Genomic DNA, 21,632 nt, shown 5'->3' with positions numbered 1-21,632 from the left:
TAACTTGTGCTCGGTCTTGGTGAATCCTCCTCAGAACTCGAGGAATCAAGGGTATGGGAGGAAACGCGTAAAGGAGTTGTGAGCTCCAACTCAACTGAAACGCGTCCCCTAACGCCCCCTGCATCGGAAACTGGAGACTGCAGAATGACGGGCAATGCGCGTTCTCGCGGGTGGCAAATAGGTCTATCCGAGGAGACCCCACGTCTGAAAGACGTGACGAACCACCTCCGAATGAAGCCTCCACTCGTGGTCGACGGAGAACTGCCGACTGAGACTGTCCGCACGTACGTTCAGCACCGGCCAGATGATTTGCCATCAAGCAAATCCGATGATCCTGAGCCCAGGACCAGAGCCGTAACGCTTCCCTGCAGAGACGATACGACCCTACTCCTCCTTGCTTGTTGACATACCACATCGCGGTAGTGTTGTCCGTCAGGACTTGAACCGACTGACTGCGAAGGGAAGGGAGTAAGGCCTTGAGCGCCAAACGTATCGCTGTAATTCCAGAAGGTTGATGTGAAGCAACCTTTCCTCTGGAGACCAAAGACCCTTGATCTTCAGATCCCGTAGAGGAGCACCCCACCCCAGGGTGGAGGCATCCGTTATCACTGTGGCCACCGATGGAGGTAGATGGAAGGGCTTTCCTCGAGACAGCATCTTGAATTTCTCCTGCTTCAGGTAAAAATTCAAAACTCTCAGGTGCAGGATTGGACGCAATCTGCCGTCCTTTTTGAGAATCAGGAAATACCGGGAGTAGCATCCCTGACCCCTTTCTTGCTCTGGGACCACCTCTATCGCACCTTTTTGTAGCAATGCAAGAACCTCCTTCTGCAGAAGAAGTAGATGGTCTTCTGAGCAAAAACCTTGGCAAGGAGGGTACGGGGGAGGAAATTCCCGAAAGGGAAGGGCGTACCCATTCTCCACGAGGTTTAAAACCCAAAGGTCCGTCGTGACGGATTTCCAACCTCGCAGAAAGTGGGACACCCGACCCCCACAGCTCTCACATGATCCAGGATGGGGGATCTAGGGCTGCTTCCCTGAAGCTTCATTGGGAGCAGAGAAGGCAGAAGATGAAGATGGGTTGCGGCCAGAACCTCTCCGGCCCCTTTGCCTTCCTCTATATGACCTATAGTGGGGATTCTGCTGCTGCTGTTGTTGCTGTTGTTGAGGTTGACGGAAGGTACGAAATGAAGACCTCCCAAATCCTCTATATTTTCTGAAGCCAAATCCCTTAGCAGGAGTCTGTAAACCCAAAGACTTCGCAGTAACCCTGCTATCTTTAAACCTTTGCAAGGCGGAATCGGCCTTCTCCCCAAACAGTTTTTCTCCATCAAAAGGCAAGTCAACTAACGTAGCCTGAACATCCGCAGAGAAGCCGGCAGAACGAAGCCAAGCTTGCCTCCTAGTGGCTATCGAAGACCCCATAATTCTAGCCACAGAATCAACCGTGTCTAGACCCAACTGAATAACCTGCCTTGCGGCAGCTTGAGTGTCCATTACAACCTCCATAAAAGAGGCTCTCTCTTCTTCCGGCGGCTTAAGGGCTAATAGCTTCATCGAGTCCATCAGTGCAAGAACATAGCGCCCCAATAAGCAAGTGGCATTGGTCGATTTAAAAGCCATGCTTCCAGACGAAAAGACCTTTTTGGCTGTTTGATCGGTCTTCTTAGAATCCCTATCCGCTGGTGTTTGAGGGAAGGCGCCTGACGATTGCTTCGAGCATGAAGCTTGCACCACAAGGCTCTCTGGAGAAGGGTGAGAAGAAAGGAAGCTTGGATCCCCCGGAGCCACCCTGCATCTCCTTGCCACTTGTCTGGATACTGCAGGCGATGAAAGAGGCTTGCGCCAAACGTCCATCACTGGCTCCAAAATAGCCTCATTAAAAGGCAACAAGGGCTCTACAATTGGCGATGGTGAATGTAGGACTTCAGTCAAAAGGTTTGGTCTATATTCCGCAGAGGGCAACTGTAAGTCCAGCAACTCTGCAGCCTTTTTGATGACCGAATGATAAGGGGCCAACTCTTGTGGTGGTGAAGACCTAGCAGAAGAATGCTCCCATTCCGGAGTAGTATCAAGACCACTAGCATCCTTAATGCCTTCAAACTCATCAGATGATCCACCAACCTCACTTTCCTCCACTTCCTCCCTATATCGCTCCTCCTCCAAAATCCTCTGGGCCTCTCTTTGAGAACGGATCCGAGGACCCGGCGTCGGCGGCACCGTACGCGGAGTCGGCGGCACCGTACGCAGAGTCGGTGGAACCGAACGCAGAGTCGGCGGAACCGAACGCGGAGTCGGCAGCGCCGGAGGAGTAGGCGGCGCCGGGTGTGGAGCAGATGGAGTCGGCAACGGCGTCGAGGGAGGCTCCGAAGAAGGCAAACGATCCAGACGAAGCCGGGATGGATCTCCAGACAGGAACTGCCATGAAGGAGCCATCAGCAAGAATGGAATAAAAGGAGCTTGAGCATAATGCTGCGGCACTCCCAAAGTGTATGCCATTGGACCCAAGGGACCAGATGGTGCGCCGGATTGGAAGGCAGCCCTTTGAAAAACCCCATACATCGCATTGAGGAAATGCGTTGGATCCGCACCTGGAGTCGGGAATTGCGGGTATGGGTTTGACCCTGGATCCGGTTGAGGAGTTTCAGGAACCGGAGCCGAAGTGTCCTCCACTGGCGCCGCAGGTTCAGCTGGCACTGGAGAAAGCTCTTCCTCCTGATCCGGATCAGCGTCGGAAGCTGAAGACTCCACATTCCCTACAAGGTTTAAAACCTGACTTTCTCGTCGAAGACATGGCTTATCCAGAAACAGTAACCCACTGCAAGACAACAAAGTAGCAGGAGAGTGCTGGAAAACCGTTACGCGTCGATGGCGTGGAAAAAAAGGGAACTGACGTCATCACGCCGACGAGGCTCTCTTATGGCTCCGGTGACGTCATACGGAGTCGCGAGTGTAGCCGATGTATTATGACGTCCACGTCGGCGTAGAGAGCTGGGGAAAAAAGTTCTGTGGAATGCTGGCGCAGGGGATATTTACAAGGTGAGGAATCCACTGGCAGATGTATCCATCTGTAGTACGAGTACATAGCAACACAAATTGCATCTACCTTCCCTTTAAGGTGACTGCCGATGGTAGAAATTAGACACGACATAGTTTGAATATTCAAATCACAGGTCGAACAATCCAAAAAAAAACACCACCCCAAACTGACATCCCTACCTCCTCCCTGTCCCCCTGCCAGTGTATTTAGAACTACCCACACCCCAACTAGGCAAAGTGCCTCTTCCTCCCCCCCAGATTACTCGTAGGTGCTGGCTGGCAGCTCTCTCTCTCTCGCCTTAGGTGAAATCTACCGTGTTACTCAAGACAATATCCGAGGCCTGCTCTCCGGCCACACCCATGTCCCTCTCAGCTCAGCGGTGCACTGCTATACACATGCAGACAGTTGAAGCCTATCTCCTGGCCTGTATAGGCCCTTTGGTCAAGAGAAACATTCAGAATACACCCCCATTTCTCCAACCCCAGTAGGTCACTTATCTGCAAACAGTACATGTGTGTCCCAATTCATGGATCAATCCAATCCTTTGGCGTGGTCTCTCCCATTCCCACACGGGATGGGTCTTCTCCCTGCTCCATTCGCTGAGTGGAGTTGTTTGGTCGGAGTCCACCATTTTGTCCCCTGTGCGGGCCATCAACTCTGCGCCAACCTTCCAGCCATTCCCAAGCGTCTTCGGTGAGGAGAAGAACCAAGTCTTACCCTCCAATTCAACCCGTAGCTTCGTCGGAAACAGCATGGCATATTTCACTTCACGATCCCGGAGTTCTTTTTTCACGGCCAGAAAGCTACGTCGTTGGGCCTGGACCTTTGCCGTGAAGTCAGGGAAGAATGTGACCACATTATTGTCCAGTTTAAGTGGAGGATTAGCTTGTGCCGTCTGCAATATTTTGTCTCTATAATTAAAGACACGGGCGATGAGCGGACATGGGGGGGTCCCTGGCTTAGGGCGCCCCCCTGGGACCCGGTGGCCTCTTTCATTTTTTTATTTTTATTTTTTTCAAATATACAGAAAGCAAAACACATATTTTCCATCCAAATTTTTGATCTAACAATAATCATTATCAAAAGAAAGAAAATATCAACATCAGTGGGAAGAAAGGAAAAAAACACAAAGCAAACCAAAAAAAAAGACACAAAAAAGAGCAGGAAACAGGTCATAATATGCTTAATAATATACTCTAGTCAGATTCCTGGGTTAGTCCATCCACCCAATCTTTTAATGGATTCCAAATCTTCATTCCTAATTCTCTATTCTTTTTACCCCTTTGTACGTAAAGTGCTCTTTCAAGAATAAATATATAAACCAGCCATGTTTTCCATTGCAAAAAAGTTGGGGGAGAAGGATCAAGCCAAGCTGAAGCGATACATAGTGTAAGCACTGCCATAGCTATAAATAAAAACTCATTATTATGACTATCTTGTATCGTTACCCCAAGCATCATTAACTGAGGGGAAAGCAGAATATCTTTTTTCAGCACAATCAGCAAAAATGTTGAAATTTCTCTTCTTTATAAATCCAAGATGGGGCATGTTGCAAAAATATGGGTTATATCTGCATCATAAACCTTACTTCTAAAGCAGTTGGTCCCTTCTGTGCTCCCCCATTTATCAATTTTCGCAGGCGTAATATACAAATCAAACAAAGTCTTAAAATGTTGTGCCCGCAAATTGGCAGACCGTAAAGCCAGATTGCCCATTTCTATAGACTTTAAAAAGCCTGAATCTACGACATCAATCCTAGCCTGCCATTTCGATGCATGCTTTTCAAGATCGTCCATAGCATTTCCAAGTAATAAACTATAAAGTGAAGAGATTGAGAGTTTAGATGTATGACTTAGGACTTCCATCAGTGGTATAGCTGAAAATCCCATCGCACCAATAGCTTTTTTTTAAAAAGAAAGTCTCTTATTTGTAAGAACTTAAAAAAATCTCGATGATCTATATTAAATGTAATCTTCAATTCCTCAAAGGATGCAATATGTTCTCCTTTTAAAAGATCACCTATCCTATGAACCCCTAATGTATCCCATCTCTGTAAATGCCAGTCTGACAAAGCCTCAGGTATCTGCCCATTTTCTATCAATGGTGTGTATCGACTGTATCTACCAATCCCCATTTTCTTCCTAATACCGGTCCAATTTCGGAATGCCGCTAGCAAAGTCTTAAAACGGGCCTTCTTGTAATAGCTAGGTTCATAGATTTTTAATAGGCAACCATTAGCGCATGGGCCGATTAAATATTCAAAGATTGATGGTACAGAATTAGAGTCTATTACTACTTCCTATTTTTTTGCACCAAAAAGTGGCCAGTAATACTGTACAGAAGCTGCTAAATAGTAAAATTTAAAATTAGGTAAACCAAGACCTCCCCTGTATCTAGGAAGGGATAAGTAAATATTCGATCTCCCTGTGCGTTTATATGACCATATAAACCTAGAAACCTCCTGCTCAATTAGTTTAAACCAATCGTTAGATATTTCAAGCAGGAGCGTACGAAAAATATATATTAATTTTGGCAAGATGGTCATTTTAACTAGGTTACATCGGCCAATTATAGATAGTTTTAAGTTGTCCCATCGGCACATATTTTTAATTTTTCCAATCATAGGGGTAAGGTTTATATCGATCATCAACCTTTGCTTTTATATGTATCACTAGATATGTGGCCTCATCAACCAACCTGCTATCGACAATAGTAGTATATCTATTGGCCAAGATCTGAGTCTTGGCTCTATTCAGCCGATAGCCTGAGAGTGAACCAAAACGGTCAGCCAATAGCTCCACTTCAGCCATAGTTCTATCGGGCTCTGATGTAATTATTGCTACATCGTCGGCATATGCCATTATTTTAACCTCCCAGCCATGCAGCGTGATTGGGGAGATATTAGGGGAAGACTCCAGACAGCGCAAAAAAGGATCTATATATAACAAAAACAACAAGAGGGAGGAAGGACAACCCTGCCTTGTTCCTCTGTCTATTAAGAATGATTCAGACTCACCGCCCATCATTTGTAAACGAGCAGTAGGTTTTGCATATAATACCTGAATGGCTGTAATAAACTCCGACCCCAACCCATTGGCTTCCAAACACTTCCAAAGAAATTTCCATGAGACACGGTCGAAAGCCTTCTCTGCATCTAAAAAGGCAGCAGCCATAGGTTTCCTTAAAACATCTGTTGCATCAAATAAAGCAATGAGGCGCCTAATATGATCGATTGAATAAAGCCATGTTGCCAAGCTGTCACTAGTTGTGGCATAATCTTGTTAAGACAGGTTGCAAATATTTTAGAATATAACTTTGTGACGCTATTTAATATTGTGATGGGTCTATAAGAACCCAAATTCAAAGGATCCTTCCCCTTTTTTACAAAAATAATGATATTAGCGGCCCCCCAAGATGCTGGTGGTGCTGCCCCATTCCTAACTTCCTTAAATAGCCCCAGTACCTCGGGCCACAACTCACTAAAAAGTCTTGTAAAATTCTAGTGGTAAACCATCCGTGCCAGTAGCCTTGCCTGATGGAAGATCTTGTACAGCTAAATAAAGCTCCTTCTGCGAGGTTTCTATGCCCAAAAAAAGAGTTTCCTCCTGGGATATTTTTTTTTAGGTAGAAATTCACCTTCATATGATGCTCTATTTCCTCTAATGTATCCGCAGCAGTATATAACTCCTCATAATACTTTTTGAAAGCTTCCCTGATTTCTATAGGGTCCGTAACTACATCTCTCTGAAGATTCCTGATCCGTTTAATATGTCCTATAGCTATTTGTTGTCTCGCCTTAACTGCAAATACTCTACCAACTGTCTCACCATATTCATAACATTGTTGCCTTTTCGCGAGGTACTTCCCAGCTGTTTTATCCAAATAAAAATCATTCAGAGAAGCTTTGGTCACCATTATCAGATCAATGACCGCGATGTGATCCCCACCTTTGTTAACAGTCTCAATCAATTCCGTCTCTAAAAAAGCAATTTTCTGATCATAACCTTTAACTTGTTCTGCGCTCTTTTTCTGCTTAATCAAACTGTATCGCAATGTCTCCCCTCTCACAGAGGCTTTAAAGGCATCCCAGATCATTCCTGGGGCTGCGCTATCTTTATTAAAACTAAAAAACTCAACAATCCAGTGTTTCATATGACTCACATAATCTTGGTCAGTGAGTAATGCTCTCTCAAAGGTCTAATTATTCTGTCCTACTCTCACTCCTAACACAGGAAATTCAAAAACCAAAGGATTATGATCCGACATTATCCTTGGAAATATTTCAATCCTAGCATCCTTCGTGAGAGAGGGAGACACCAAAAAATAGTCTAGTCTAGCAAATTTAAGATGAGGTGCAGAGAAGTAAGTATATCCAGACTCTGAATTTCTCAAACTAGGCCACACACCCACTAAGCCTATGTCTTTGATCAAATTTTTGAGTGCCTTAGATGATTGAGGTTTGCGGTTCCTATTTACTCCCACTGCTTGATCGATCATATATTTTGTTCCATTAATATTTAGATCACTACAAATTATATAAGGCCAGGACGGAAGCTCCATAGCTAGAAAATGTAGCATCGAAGGGTCATCTAAGACAGGGGCATAGATTGAACACAAAGTAAACAAGCCAGTGCCACTTCTAGCTTCCATAATTATCCATCTGTTTATCCACAATTTTTCTTGCGCCTGTAATATTTTTATTTATCAAAATTGCCACCCCTTTAGTCCTAGCGTCTTGTGTTGTATAAGCCATTAACTTAAAACCCAAAGTATCTAATAATTTATAATCATTACAAGCTATATGAGTCTCTTGGAGACAGATCAAGTCTGCATGTAAAACTTTAAGATCTTCTTGGATTCTTCTTCTCTTGGCCCCATCATTGAGACCACAAATATTTACAGTTGCAATGCGCAGTTAAGCCATAAATCATTAACATACAGCTCCCCCAAAATGATCATACTGTTCATATAAAAAATTATTAGTCTCAATCAAAAATATCTGTATAAACTCATCGTCAAGATTATATGTATTTTTCCCCCTTTCCTACTTAGTGCCTTTCACATTTTTTTCCAGATTGCTTTCTAGTAACATGAACATACAAAAAAAGCACATACATTTTTTTATCTGTGGTTTTCTTTCATCGCCAAAAGAAAAACCCAACCCCTCCCACCCACCCCTACTTCCCATCTCTTGAGCCCTACAACCCTCCCTCCACCCCCTCCATGTGAGAGCAGCCAGACCGCACCGGTCTGTGTGATAGGGCGAACGCTGAGCACTATGGAGCCTCCAGCTCCCCCCCCACTTTGTTTTTTCTCTTTTTTTTTCCTTCCTTTTTTTTAACCAGACATACTACTCCTTGTGCTGCTCAGAGTCACCTATATCTATAGAATAAGAAAAATATTCCTCCTAAGTCTTTCTCTTCTCCCCCTGAGCTTGTTCCAAATACTCTTTAGCCTGGATTTCTGAGGTATAAAAAATCTAACAGCCCCTTTAACAATTGTTTTTAGCCTTGCTGGGGCCAACAAGAAAGCTTCAAACCCAGAATCTTGGAATGGCTTGATTAGTTGCCTTAAGTGCCATCTACGCTCCACAGTTATGTGGCAGAAATCAGGACGTGCGAAGGAGGAGGCCCCTTTAAACTGTTGTCTAGCCTCCGGACGGGCTTTCTCAAAGATGGCCTGTCTCAAAGAGAAGTTACCAAAAAATACCAAGATTGCCCTCGGATGGCCGGAGTCTCTATTATGTAAGTTATGGCGAACAAAGGGGAACCTATGTACTCTCTGGATCTCATGATCCCAATCCCAGCCTATGAGCTCTGGGACCCGGTGGGCTCTTTCAATAGAAAAATAGCTCGAAAGCCTTTTGGGCTGCAGGTGTTTCAGGATCACATCTTCCACATAGAGGTCCGCCGCGGGCCCCTCAACATGTTCCGGCACACCTAGGATGTGTATGTTGTTCCTCCGTGCCCTTCCTTCATAGTCATCCAGCTGTTTTGCCATCACTGCTTGCTGGTCTTGCAGTTCGCTTACTTATTTTTGGAGTTGGGATGTAATAATGCAGCCGTCGTGTCCCCCAGGTATTTGACTTTGGCGTCCATTTTGCGGAAATCTGCGTGGAGTAGGGACACTTCCACATTTACAGAGTCAATGCTGGCTTCCAGGGAGTTACATACCCCCGTGATGGCTTCCATTATATCGTGGAGCATGAGATCCTTTTGCGGTTGAGGGCTGCTTCTTTTATCCTGAGCTTCCATCTACACCCTATCCTACTCGTCCCCTGCCTTATTCCATGCAAATTTGGCTAGCTTATTTTGAGCAGACGCTTTGGGTCCCCTGCCACTCGCCATTTTCGGTCCGCAGTACTGGTAGTGCAGACCACTTGCCGAGACCGGCCATGGTAGTCTCCGCCACCTGCCCAGTGGAAAGGCCAATCCCACTTGCGGCCTATCGTGTTTCCCTGGGACCGGCCTCTAGAGGTTTGTAAGGGTGCTTTGAGGTTTGTTTCCACTGCTGACCCTTCGGCGTGCAGCAGGGCACCTATGCCTTAGGCGGAAGGGGCCGAAGCTCCTAGTTTTCCCTCTCACCTCCTCAGCGTAGTCTTGTCTCCAGCAGCAAGGTCTTCAATGGGGATTCTCTTCCTCCAGGAGCACCCGGTCCTGTTCAGGGCTCCCCTCACCTCGTCCCGCAGGATAACAGCCCCGCAATGGCCACCGACACGCCGCCTCCTTTGCGCTTGCAGACTCGGTGTTCTCGGCGGGAGGGGCCGTCCCCCAGGGCCCCTCATCAATTGCCCCACCAGTGGTGCATGGTATCCGACCTGTAGCAGAATTGCCGTCACGACCTCCGGGTTCGCAGTGGGGGGGCACGCACAAGGTCCACTCCACTGTTCACTGGCCTCACAGGCCCTGCAGGCTGCGGCTTCGATTTCTGCTGCGCCTACTTCTCGCGCACCGCTCCGCCCCGCTCACTCACCGCCTTGCCTGGCCGGAGCCCACACGTCTCTGTCCGGTCTTTTGCCGCCTCTGTTGTGATACGGTTGCTCCGCAAGAGTTACACGGAACCAGCAATGGGCACAAGCACTCTGTAGCTCCCCCTCCATATTACGCTGTTGCTGCCATTATTACTGCCAGTCCGCCGCAGTCGCTTGTCTCCCCCTCGTTTCTGTGCACCGCAGAGCCTTGCCACTCAGCTTTCCAGGTCCGATAGATGCAGGCACCTATAGACCCCATGAACTCAGGGTTAGCACACGATTTAAAGCAGGATAAATGCCGGATTGGTGGCGAGGGCTAGGGAGCTTCGCTAGAGAGCCGCTATTCTACTCGGCTGCTAGCCACCCCCCCTATTCTTTCAATCTTCCCTTCACCCTTTGACAGCATGATTTATTCATTCTTCTCCCTTTCCCCATTTACCACTTCTTTTCCATCCTCAATTCTCCTTGCTTTCTCATTCTAATACCTCTTTGCCTACCTTACTTGCCTTACTCACTGGCAAACTCAAGCTTTAACTTCCTCCTGTATCTTTCTTGGCTCGCTTCCACCCACCATTTCTTTCATTCACATCCCTTTCTTTTGTACCCAGCTTACCTGCCCTCTTCTTTTCTCATTCTCGTTTTAGTGATCTACCTGGCAAGCACCAGTGTCACTGCAGAAGCCAGTGAGAGAAGCCAGCATCCTTAACGAAAGCGAGTAAGTGAGATGTATCAAAGATATCTGCTGGAGATAGCAGTATGCAATCTGATTTTCTCAAAGGCTTCAACCCAAATAGGAGTGACTTCACGTTCACTCTTTTGAGGCTGAAAGAATTTCCTTGACTAAAAAGCCTCAAAGTGGCACTAATCTCTGAAGCATTAAACCTGTAGTGCACTATACAAATATCCACTTTCCAATGCAATTTACAGCAGCACAAATATCTTTGAATTTGCAATTTCACTAATGAGCAACATGCTATGGAAAAAAGCATAAGATTAATGTGTCCACTTACTCCTTGACAGTGTAAATAGTCTACGGTTTTAGTTATTGTATATAACACAGCGCTTGCTTCCCGCTCAGAAAAGTACTTCTGTCGGAGAATCCGATCTAGCAACTCTCCTCCCTTCATTAATTCAGTAACGAGATAAACATATTTGCCATTGTCATCATACACCTGCAAAAGGAAAAAAAATGAGGAAATAAGTGAAAACATTTAGACAGCGAACCAACTGTCACCTAGGAAGGTAAAAGCATAAACATATCTGTCAAAATGCAAAACACTGATTTATTAAAGTGAGCCTTCAAGATACTAGCAAGGAAATATACCTGACTTCCCATGGTGATATAACATGAAGAGGGCAGATTATCTAATGTCGGTGAAGGTGTGCACCGATGTTGCTGGATGTTTTTTAAATACAAAATACATTCAAATTATAGTTGCTGCTAATACCCAAATTAATGTTACTCAATCTGAATACCTCAGTAGTAAGGAAGGCCGAGTCTGCCTGGATTCAAACTCATGATGTTTACAGAGCCATCTTGCCCACTCACTAAGGAACAAGTGGAGCCCCCAAAAGATCTTGAGAAATGTTGGTCTATTAATGCATGATAGGGAAGGAAGAACTGGACTAAATTGTCACAGACTTTAAAATTGATGAGGTTTAGGTTCAATCAATCAATCAATCAATCAGGGGTTTTACAAAGCGCGCTACTCACCCGTGAGGGTCTCAAGGCGCTAGGTTCTGAGTATAAATGAATTATTCGATAATGTGGTTGGAAATTCTGCACCTGGTAGATACTGTATTCACCCTTACCAGAATTCTGGTGACGAGGGAAGGGGATAACCATCTGAGGAGTATTTTTCTCACTAGGTTTGTAATTACAATCCAGGCTAAAACTTCGGTTTCTACCTTAATCGAAAAACCAGAATCATCTAATGAGGGGCTAAGTAGTTAACCCTGCATGTTGTAAGGAAAAAATGCTCAGCTGGGCTCTCTTAGGAACAGTTGATAGAAGATGTTTTTCCGATAATCCTTACTTCACATAACAAGAAAAGAGGGGAAGATCTTGAGATCCTCATATTTAAAGGCTAGACTGGAAATTTTAAACTTGATTATGTCTTTCCTTCAAGCTAGTGAGAGAGTGCCCAGAGGCAAATACACAATTCATTTTCCATGCCTACGCACCAAACAAAAATTCCCGTTCGAGGCTACCAGTAGCCTGTGTAAAGAAATATTGGAAAGCCCAGCACATAAAAAATTGCCATTGCGGATGCGTGAGTCTACTGCAGTTCCAAATATAACAACTGTGCTCTTCAGGGAGGGCAAGGCCATGCCTTTTTTATCTTCAGTTCACAAGCAGCAGGTCATTGATACATTAATATGAGAAAATAGAGTGATATTTATAACTACATACAACTACAAGAAATCCTGACAGGCTAGACGTAGATTGTGGCTAGATATTGTGAATGATATGCTTTAGATGACCTTCAGCAAGACCCACATCAGGAAACTGCATAGAAATCAAAGAGACATCAAAAAGCTCTTTAAAATAATTTAATAAAAATAAGAACAACAATACTGCTAGTAATAATAATAATATATTGATAATAAGTAAAATAAAAGTAGTCTTGTTCAACCCTTGAGAAAAATGGTCAAAACTCAAAAATTACTTGAAGGGTTGGAAGGACACAAGGTGGCGCACCATGAATTCAACATCAGGTAACGAAATAAAGCTGAAACAATACACAGCCTACAATGGACATTAAGTTTGAATAAAGTCAAAAGATAGAAGCAGTGGAAGTCAACAGTTCTTTTTAGCCAGATGGCGGCCATGGTCAGGCCAACTCACAAGTGGTCGAATATGATTTGGGTGTTTGACCAGGTGAATAAAGTCTGCACATCAGACTCATGATGGACTTCAATTCTCTTCAGATGCTTTGTGCCTCTACTTACTTAGGGCTTAACATAGGCGAATGGAATGTGCAGTAGATAGCAGTTAAAAGGATTTGTAAGATTTGGGTCGATGCGCTTCCATTTCCAGGGAGGTTGAAGCTTATCCACTAATTGAAGCAGACATTATGCCATCTGCTACAGGCACTGGTAGAATTTCCACAAGGGGTTTAAACACCAACGTGGCTCCTCCTGTAGGAACAGTCACTTCAGTAAAAAAAAACTATTACAAAGCCATGGTGGAGAATACAAAAGGAAGATGAATTTTCACTGCCAGAGAGGGTAAGTGTTAGAAGGTGGTTCTGACACTATGGGCCGCCCGGATTTTTTGCTTTTTGAGCACCTAATTGTTTAGCTTTTACTGTGGGGGAGCCTCATAAGTTGGGACTCACCCACAGTGAACTCAGGATGTAAGAGATGCATGGGGATTTTACTGGTGTCACCCTGGCTTGTCCAGGTCACTGCGCAGCAGCTGGAGTAAGGGACACCGGGCTGGTTACATGCAGACACATGTGTACATACGTGTGCACAAGTTTAGGGGCTGCGCAGAGGAGATTTCTAGCGTGCGCAGTCCAGGAGCAGCTACAGAGTGAATGATGTGGCAGGACTTATGCAGAATTGGGTGGTGACATGGAATAGGCTTTATACACTGGGAAGGAACATGCCAGGGAAAGTCAGTGTGCATTACTGTTTTCACTTCATTATTCCCCTATGGGGATGTGGAGCCCATGTGCTAGATTAACTTTCATAAGGCCTACAGATTCCAGACACGCACTAACGTCCACTGTAGCGGATGTGAAAAGAAGTATTCTGTAGAGTCCAAAGTCATATTTTTACTGCTTTTGGGTCATACAGAACTGTCATATTTCTCTGAGCCAACCATGACCAGACCCTGGCTGGGGGCTGACCTCAGCAGGATGGATTGATAACCTTCCTTCCACAAGCTAAGACCTCCTCTCCAGGAAGAGAAATGGGTAGGGCTACAGGCTCATCGATCACTGGGTGCCAGGCACCAGGCTGCACCGAGGAGGGAAGGCAGCGTGGCGGGAAGGGGTTTCAGAGATCATGTGGCCAGAGACCCTGGACGACTCCATTTTGAACAAACCCAGAGGCTGGACAAGTAGGAGGGAGCAGGGGCAGGGAAGTGATGTGTCGCTGTTTGATAGGACCAACAGAGACTTCCTGCCAGTTCCCTACTCAATTTTTAAAAAGTGCTTACACAGGAAGAGAAGCTCTCTCTGGGGTGTGGCCTGCTGAGGCGGAAGGTGCTGGAGCCTGGCAAAAGGCAGTTGGAAGGAGAGACCCCCTGATTCCCCCCCAGGGCCCATGACAGCACCAGAAGAAGAGCCCAGGACCGGTGTGCAGAAGCAGGGGCCTCTGCGCAGGGAGAAGAGAGGCCCAAAAGGAGAGCCAGGCGAAAGTCTGGCCCAGGGAGCCAGTAAAGACCGCTCCCTGCAGAATGCACCCTCTTGGAGACCCGGAGGGCGAAGGGGAGTGCTCCCAGTGGCAGGGAGGCGCCGCCAGGAGCAAGAAGGCGCGAAAATGGGGCAGATTGGACCCCCAGGGGCTAAGATATGGCCCCCAGAAGGTAGGCGACCTTTGACTCCTAAGAAGACCGACGACGGAGCGCATGGGGCTCCGCCGCCGGTCTCAGAGATGCCCCAGGGGTGGGTCCGGTCCCCGGGGGCTGCCCCCAGAAGAAGGGAAGCCGGGGAGCGCTGTTGCCCCGTGAAGGTGCGTGCCCTGCAGAGGGGCCAGGAGCACACCCTGGCCCCCACCAAAGATGGAGGCGGGGGAGCGCCGTCGCACCCCCCACCCCCGCGAAGACAGAAGGCTGGGGAGCGCCATGCTATTCCTAGGTGATTTCAACCTCTGGGATATCGGGAGCCCAGGGAACCATCTGCAGTCTCTAAGCCAAATCTGTGAGAACTTTGGTCTACATCAATTAATACAAGAACCAACTCACCAGGGAGGTCACGTGCTAGATTTGGTGTTTGCTAATCAGGCCGAAACAGAAGTGCTTAACATTTTGCCTTTAAACTGGACTGACCATTTCATTATACATTTTAGGATGACCATTCCCAAAGCCATACAGTACAGGAAAGCTCAAACTACCTATCGGTGGGGTAGGGACTGGAGGAAATTGCCAAAGGACAGCCAAGCCCCTCTTTTTCAAAATCAGACCCTTTTTAATCCTGGCGAGTTAGTAGACAAGAACTACAACAGTTATAGTAATTATATAACCAACATCCTTGACGGCTGTGCCCCGTTAAAAAAGATTAAGAACAGGAAGAAACCCTCGGCCCCGTGGTTTAGTGAGGAGCTGCAACTGATACGCGCGGCTCGCCGACAGGCCGAGAGGAAGTGGCGCAGATCATATTCAGTTACAGATAAGAAAGCACTGAAATTAGTACAGGTTCAATATAAACAGGCCATCATTGGGGCCAAATCACAATTTTATGCCAGCTCTATTCTACAGGCGCCCAATGGTACAAAGGCTCTTTTTAAAATCATGAGGGACCTTTCAAACCCCGGGTGCTTGGCCAATAAAACGCAGGCATCACAAAAACTTTGTGAGGAAGTTGCCACTTTTTTTAACGACAAGGTCGCAAAAATTGTGGGAAGGTTCAACCAGGGTGTTATTTATACCCAGGTAGGTGACGAGGAAATTCGAACCGACATATCCCTCAAGCACTTCCAACCTATTACTGAAGCACTTTTCAACTCCATTGCCCAGGAGATATCCTCTGGGTCACCTCTTGATCCCCCTCACACATAAGATCTGGAAGGAGTATGGTTCTGATCTATTTCCAGGGTTGCGACAAATATGCTGCCAATCCCTGAGTGAAGGAATAGTACCTGAGGCTTGGAAGCAGGCAGTGGTAACTCCCCTGTTGAAGAAGCCATCTCTAGATCCTTCAATACCAGCCAACTTTCGACCTATATCCCTCCTGCCATTTCCTATTAATATCTTGGAAAAAATGGTCAGTAAGTCCCTGTCGTGCTATCTTGAAGAAAACGATCTATTGGACAGGGACCAGTTCGGATTCCGGCCTGGGCACGGAACGGAGACTGCTTTGACTACCGTGTTGGATAAGTTAAGAATGCGCGCCGATAACGGTGACTCCTCTGTGTTGGTGTTACTGGATATGTCGGCTGCCTTCGACACAGTTAATCATGCAGTACTGATCACGAGGCTGGAGAGGCTGGGGGTGAGGGGCTGTGTTTTGAAGTGGCTGCAATCCTATTTATCAAATAGACAACAGGTGGTAATCATGGCGCCATTTGCCTCCCCAAAGTTTCCGGTTTGTCACGGAGTACCTCAGGGCTCGGCAATTAGCCCGATCCTCTTTAACATCTACCTACGCCCTCTGATCCCGAATATAAAATCCTATGGGGTCGACCTGGTTAATGACGCCGATGACACTCAAATGCTTTTCTCCTTGGAAGGAAAGCACGCGGTGCCTATGAACATCTTCCAGGCGTGTATGGGCCAGGTCTCGGATTGGCTGAAGGCCAACTCCCTACAGTTCAATGGGGGGAAGACAGAACTGCTGTACTATTCTGCAGCAAGAAGGTCTAAACCCCTACTGGGCGAATTTAGACTTAGGCCTGAGGAGGACCCTATAGTGGCAGCAAATATGGTTTGCAACCTGGGTGTTTTGGTGGATGAGGACCTCCAGATGCAGTCACAGGCCAATAAAACAATTAGTATCTGCTTTGCCTTGTTGAGAGCCCTTCGGCGAATTCTTCCCCTTCTACCCAGTGAGGCTAGACCCTTGGTGGTTAGAAGCATAATTCTGGGCAGACTGGACTACTGCAACTCCCTGTATTTGGGCGCCCCTCAATACATCCTGCAGGGGTTGCAAATAGTCCAGTCTATGGCGGCCAAACTGGCTCTTGATAGACAGCGCTGCTCGTCTGCCACTCTGGCTCTTAGGGACCTCCACTGGCTGTCCATCAGAGATAGTTTTATCTTTAAGTCCCTATGCATGGTATATAGGGCTTTACATAATATAGGACCGATGGTCCTGCGAGAGAGATTCTCCTGGTATGTGCCCAGAAGACCTCTGCGATCTGCCAGTCAAAGTCTGGTTTCCATTGCTAGAGTTAAGACAGCCAGGATGGGAGGCAGGGCCTTTGGTACAGCAGCAGCAGGTCTCTGGAATGAGCTACCTCAAAACCTCAGGCAAGACGACTCCCTGATGGGCTTCAGGAAGAACCTTAAGACCTGGCTATTTGCCAGGACTAGGAAGTAAGCTTCTTGATTAGAGCTCAGTGGGTTCCTGCTGTCCTAATTTTCATATTCATCAGGTCTCTAAGTGCCAGGATACCCGTTGGGTGACAGCTGCGCTATACAAGCACCTCATACAATACAATACGCCCCCCCACAAAAACTAGGCCCAGGACCCCTTCCCCGGGCCCCTAAGAAGAGGAGGTGGCGCCCACGGGGTGCCAGGAGCCCACCCTGGCCCTCGCCGAAGGAAGGTGGTCCGAGCCGCCCCCCGAGAAGGTGGCCCTGGGGCCCCATCCCCGGGCCGCAGTGGAGAAGGAGGCCGGGGGAGTGCCGCCGCACTCCCCGGCCGAAGCTGCGTGTCTGCCCGCAAGAGCGGGCAGACGAGAAGAGCTGTGCTGGCTCCTGCAGCAACACGCGAGGGTGCTGGCCAGGTGGGGAGCCGGCGGGGGCAGCCGGGGGTGGGCTCCCCGGGCTGCCCTACAACGATGGAGCCTTGTGGGGACCCCGGGTGGGACTGGGGTTCCCCGAGGAGGATCCAGGGGCCCGAGTGGGACCGGGCCCCCGATAAGCAGCAGCAGTGGCTGGGGGTGGGCTCCCCGAGCCGCTGATCCTTACCTGGGGGTCCGGGTGGGACTGGGCCACCCACCGAGGCCCAAGAAGTGGTCGGAGGCCCACATGGCGGCTCTACCCGGAGCAGCGGGAGAGCCAGTCATCAATTATGCGGCAAAACCCATAATGCCTTGCAGGCCAAGACTGTCCTGCAAGGGAAACACAGCATTTTCACTGCTTGTGGTGGCCCCAGGAGAACGGGGTCACCACCATACATGTGCAAAGGTGCTGGGGGAGCTGCTGAAGAAGCGCAGTCTCCCTCCCCCCCCCGCCCCAGCACGAAGAGGAGTCCCTCCCTAAGTCACATGGGGACTTGAAAGGAATAACCCCTCAAGGGCTCAGTCTGATTTAACACCGTCTGGGCTGGAACTTTTGTTCTACAGCTGAGGGTGTATTGAGGAGTGCATCCAGGAGTGAAGGGCTGAGTTGGGGATGTCTGGAGAAGGGCATCCCCCAGAGGTGAAGAGGTGTAATTGCACCAGAAATGCTTTTACTAGTGTTATTTCTTTTAGAGGGACTGAAGGTTTAATGTGAAGTACTGGTGTAAGGTGATGTCATAAGCACAGTGGGGTTATGTTGCCAGACATTCCTGCTAGGGTGTCTGGCTGTATAGGCGTAATCCTGTCATTTCATCTGTGATGCCTTTAGGGGCTGTAATTGCAATGCTTTCTAATGATGCACAAAGGTGAGGAGTACCCTCATTCTAAAGTGATGCTTAAACATGTATTCTTGCTGCTGCGCTTAGGTGAAGAACCCCGACTGCTAGCCCTTAAGATGTAGAGGTGCAAACTTCATGATCAGTAGGAAATGCGCAGTCAGGGTCGTGTGTCACCAAGACAGGGTTACCTAATTTATATGCTTGTTGAGATACTGGGGGGGTCGCCACTGGGATGGTGCCAGTGCGCAGGGCCCTCGCTCCAGGTTATGGTCAACTAACTGCATTGGGGGCAAGATGATGTGCAGACATGGGAGTGGTGGTACTAGACCCCCCCCGCGGGAGGGGTGGAGATGTTATGCAATGTCACAAAGTAATTCCAACAGCTTATGTATATTTGTAAATTGGTGCATAGTATTGAGTAGTGTGTGTGTTTAATAAATGTACTCTTACTTTTATAAAGCAAAGTACAGACTGGAAAATCAATTATTGAGTGTTATTTTTGCGCACCCGCAAATGGCAATTACTAGCCCGCACCACCTCCCTTGAGTAAGCCTCAGACTGCTCTGCAACGCTACCCTCTGAGAGTCAGGCGCTACAATTGGGTGTTTGGTTCCCAATGAAGGACAAATGTAGTCATGTTATTTGTGCAGGCCTCACAGATGCTGCCTTGTTTTTCACAGTAAATATATAGTACCATTACATAGGCAGCCATAAATTCTACAAAGAAAACACTAAATTAGCATGTTAGTGCCTTCTCTCTGCTACTTCAAAGGAAATGTCATAAGTCGGAACAGTGGAATGTAATCATCATTACAATCTATGCCATTTACGTGTGACCGATCGCATCTGTTTGGAGGAGTGGTGGTTTTTACTCATCACACCATCAGTTTTTTAAATGCTTTGACGGTACCCTTCACTATTTTAAAAAAACTACATGTCAGACAAATAAAGGTGATGAAGGTTAATCTTATTTTTATACAATATTCTGGATATCTAATTTAACTCAATGGAATGAATTTTGCCGGATCCATGACTTCTTAAGCAAGCTCAAACGCACTTTCCAGATGTACAAGTTGCTTTATCTTCAGTAACAATATTTCTGGTGGATACTCTATCTAAATGCAGATTCCTCACTTCGTGAACATTCCACAGGATTCGGACTGTATTCAGAAACTTTAAAGCAGTCTTTTTGCGCACGAGTAGGTGACACTGTGTGATTCCGCGCAAGCGTCGTTCTGCTCTTGAAGTGACAAGTGGAGCCACATACAAGTGCCACCTATGCACAGTAATGTCAGTTGCTTGCTTAGGCTGTCGACACCCTCAGATGCAAAGTCTATAAGCAAATTTGCAATGGCCAGTGTACAAAGTTATGCATTGGGACCATTTTAAAGGGAAAAAAAGTTCAGTGAAGACAACAAGGAAGGTAAGTGAGGAATCTGTAGTTGAATAGAGTGCCCACCAAAAAGATCAAACCAAACGTAGGTAACTTGTTTTTCTGACGGGTACTTCTAACTGCAGATTCCTTACAATGTGAATAGATACCATAGCCATACCTTCCGAGGGGGTGGATCTAAACTGGGTCAGAAGAAAAAGTCCAGCAGGATTGAGTGGGAAAAAGTCCTTTCTTAATGGAGCACACTGTCGAGGCAGTAGTGCTTCTTGAATATATGAACAAACCGCCATGTAATTGCATTATAAGTATCAAGGACAGAAACTCTGCATGCCAGAACAGGAGTAACAACTTTAGCCATAGTGGAAGGAGCCATAAAGGCTTCTGGAGGCTGCTTTTTATCCACTGTGCAGCAGATCATAAATGTAGAAAACAATCCTCTGGGATATGGCCTGTTATTGGATTTCCTTAGCCTCTTTTCCCCAGAAAACCCAATATCTAGCCATCCGCTCAATGTTCTTTGGTGCAATCTACATAAAAGCTTAGTGCCCTCTTAGGATCCAAACAATGGAATACCCCTTCCTCCTTAGGGGAATGAGGTGGAGCAAAGAAAACCAGGAAATGATAACCTGACTGACATGATATGGAGTGACCACTTTTGGCAGAAAGGAAGTTCGGGTTCTCAAAACCAACTAATCCGGGAAAAATGTTGTATAAGTTGGGTTGAAGGAAGCTCACTCACATGCCTACCTGATGTTATGGCGATGAGAAAGACCACTTTTAAGGTCAGGCCCCTTAATGGACAACCGCATAGCAGCTCAACAACACAAAGTGAGAACTAAATTGAAGTCCTCTGTGGTATAGCAAACAAGTTTGGTAGAAAACAGTGTAATAAACCTTTAAAAAAATCTCATCACAACAGTGTGAGTTAAATAAAGAAGGATAATCCAACAACTTCAAAAAAGCAGGAAGGGCCTTAGCAGTGCCCAGAGCAGGTCCTTGCTGCCCCAGTGACTAAGAAATAAGAAACTGCAGATATCTTTGCTTATAGCAGACCAATTTGGCACATGCCACACCAAGCCACACATCTTTTCTAATGACTGGCGTAAACCAATTTCATAGATTGACGCCTCGCCAGCAAGAAGATCTTAACAGCCTGAGGATAAAGGTCAAATGTAGTCAGCTGCCAACGCTCAACCTCTGTGCATAGAGAGACATATTGCGCAGGCCCGGGTACAACACCTTGCCCTGCTACTGCAACAGAAGAAGGTTGGAACTCTTGTTGGGCTGGCATTGGGGTCTGTCGTCACTGGAAGTGAAAACCCCTTTCATAGCCACAGAGTAGGTAATTGATGGTGCAATTGCCTGGTGGGGTCACACAGACATTTCCTGTCCTTAAATCGTTCCATGGCTGAACCTCCTTTCTCACCAAAAATGCAAGAGCAATTGAATGACATGTCCATTAAAGATGCCTGGACATCTCCAGAGAAGCCCCTAGTCTTCATCCGGGCATGGTGCTGAAGGGCCATGCTTGTTCTACTTGCCCATCTGAAGCAGCTGGTTGTGTACAAGCAGCAGCAGATGACAAACTTTGCGGTGTCACATTCATCCTGAATATCCTAGGGAGTGCAGCCCGTAGGTCGTCCGGGACAGCGGGAAAAATTAGGGCCAACGAGTCCCATGCGGTGAGTAGCGACCTAAAAGGATACTGGTGCTGACACACCTGAGAACAAGGATGGCAAACAAGCATATACACTTCCCAAAAGCTACAAAGCATTT

The 21,632-nt window shown here is 46.9% G+C and overlaps 1 protein-coding gene across 1 annotated transcript in view; it reads right to left on the bottom strand.

Moving 5' to 3' along the window:
• The window catches only part of RPS6KA6 (ribosomal protein S6 kinase A6), a 626,385-nt gene that overhangs the window by 156,004 nt on the left and 448,749 nt on the right, over positions 1–21,632 (bottom strand). Inside the window, exon 17 of the mRNA XM_085607823.1 lies at positions 11,021–11,182. Within this exon, the coding sequence (XP_085463949.1) occupies positions 11,021–11,182 (162 nt within the window). The remainder of the gene's footprint in view (positions 1–11,020; positions 11,183–21,632) is intronic.

Source organism: Triturus cristatus, chromosome 5_2 (assembly GCF_964204655.1).
Source record: "Triturus cristatus chromosome 5_2, aTriCri1.1, whole genome shotgun sequence".
Lineage (NCBI taxonomy): Eukaryota > Metazoa > Chordata > Amphibia > Caudata > Salamandridae > Triturus > Triturus cristatus.
This window is presented reverse-complemented; position numbering and strand designations above follow the sequence as displayed.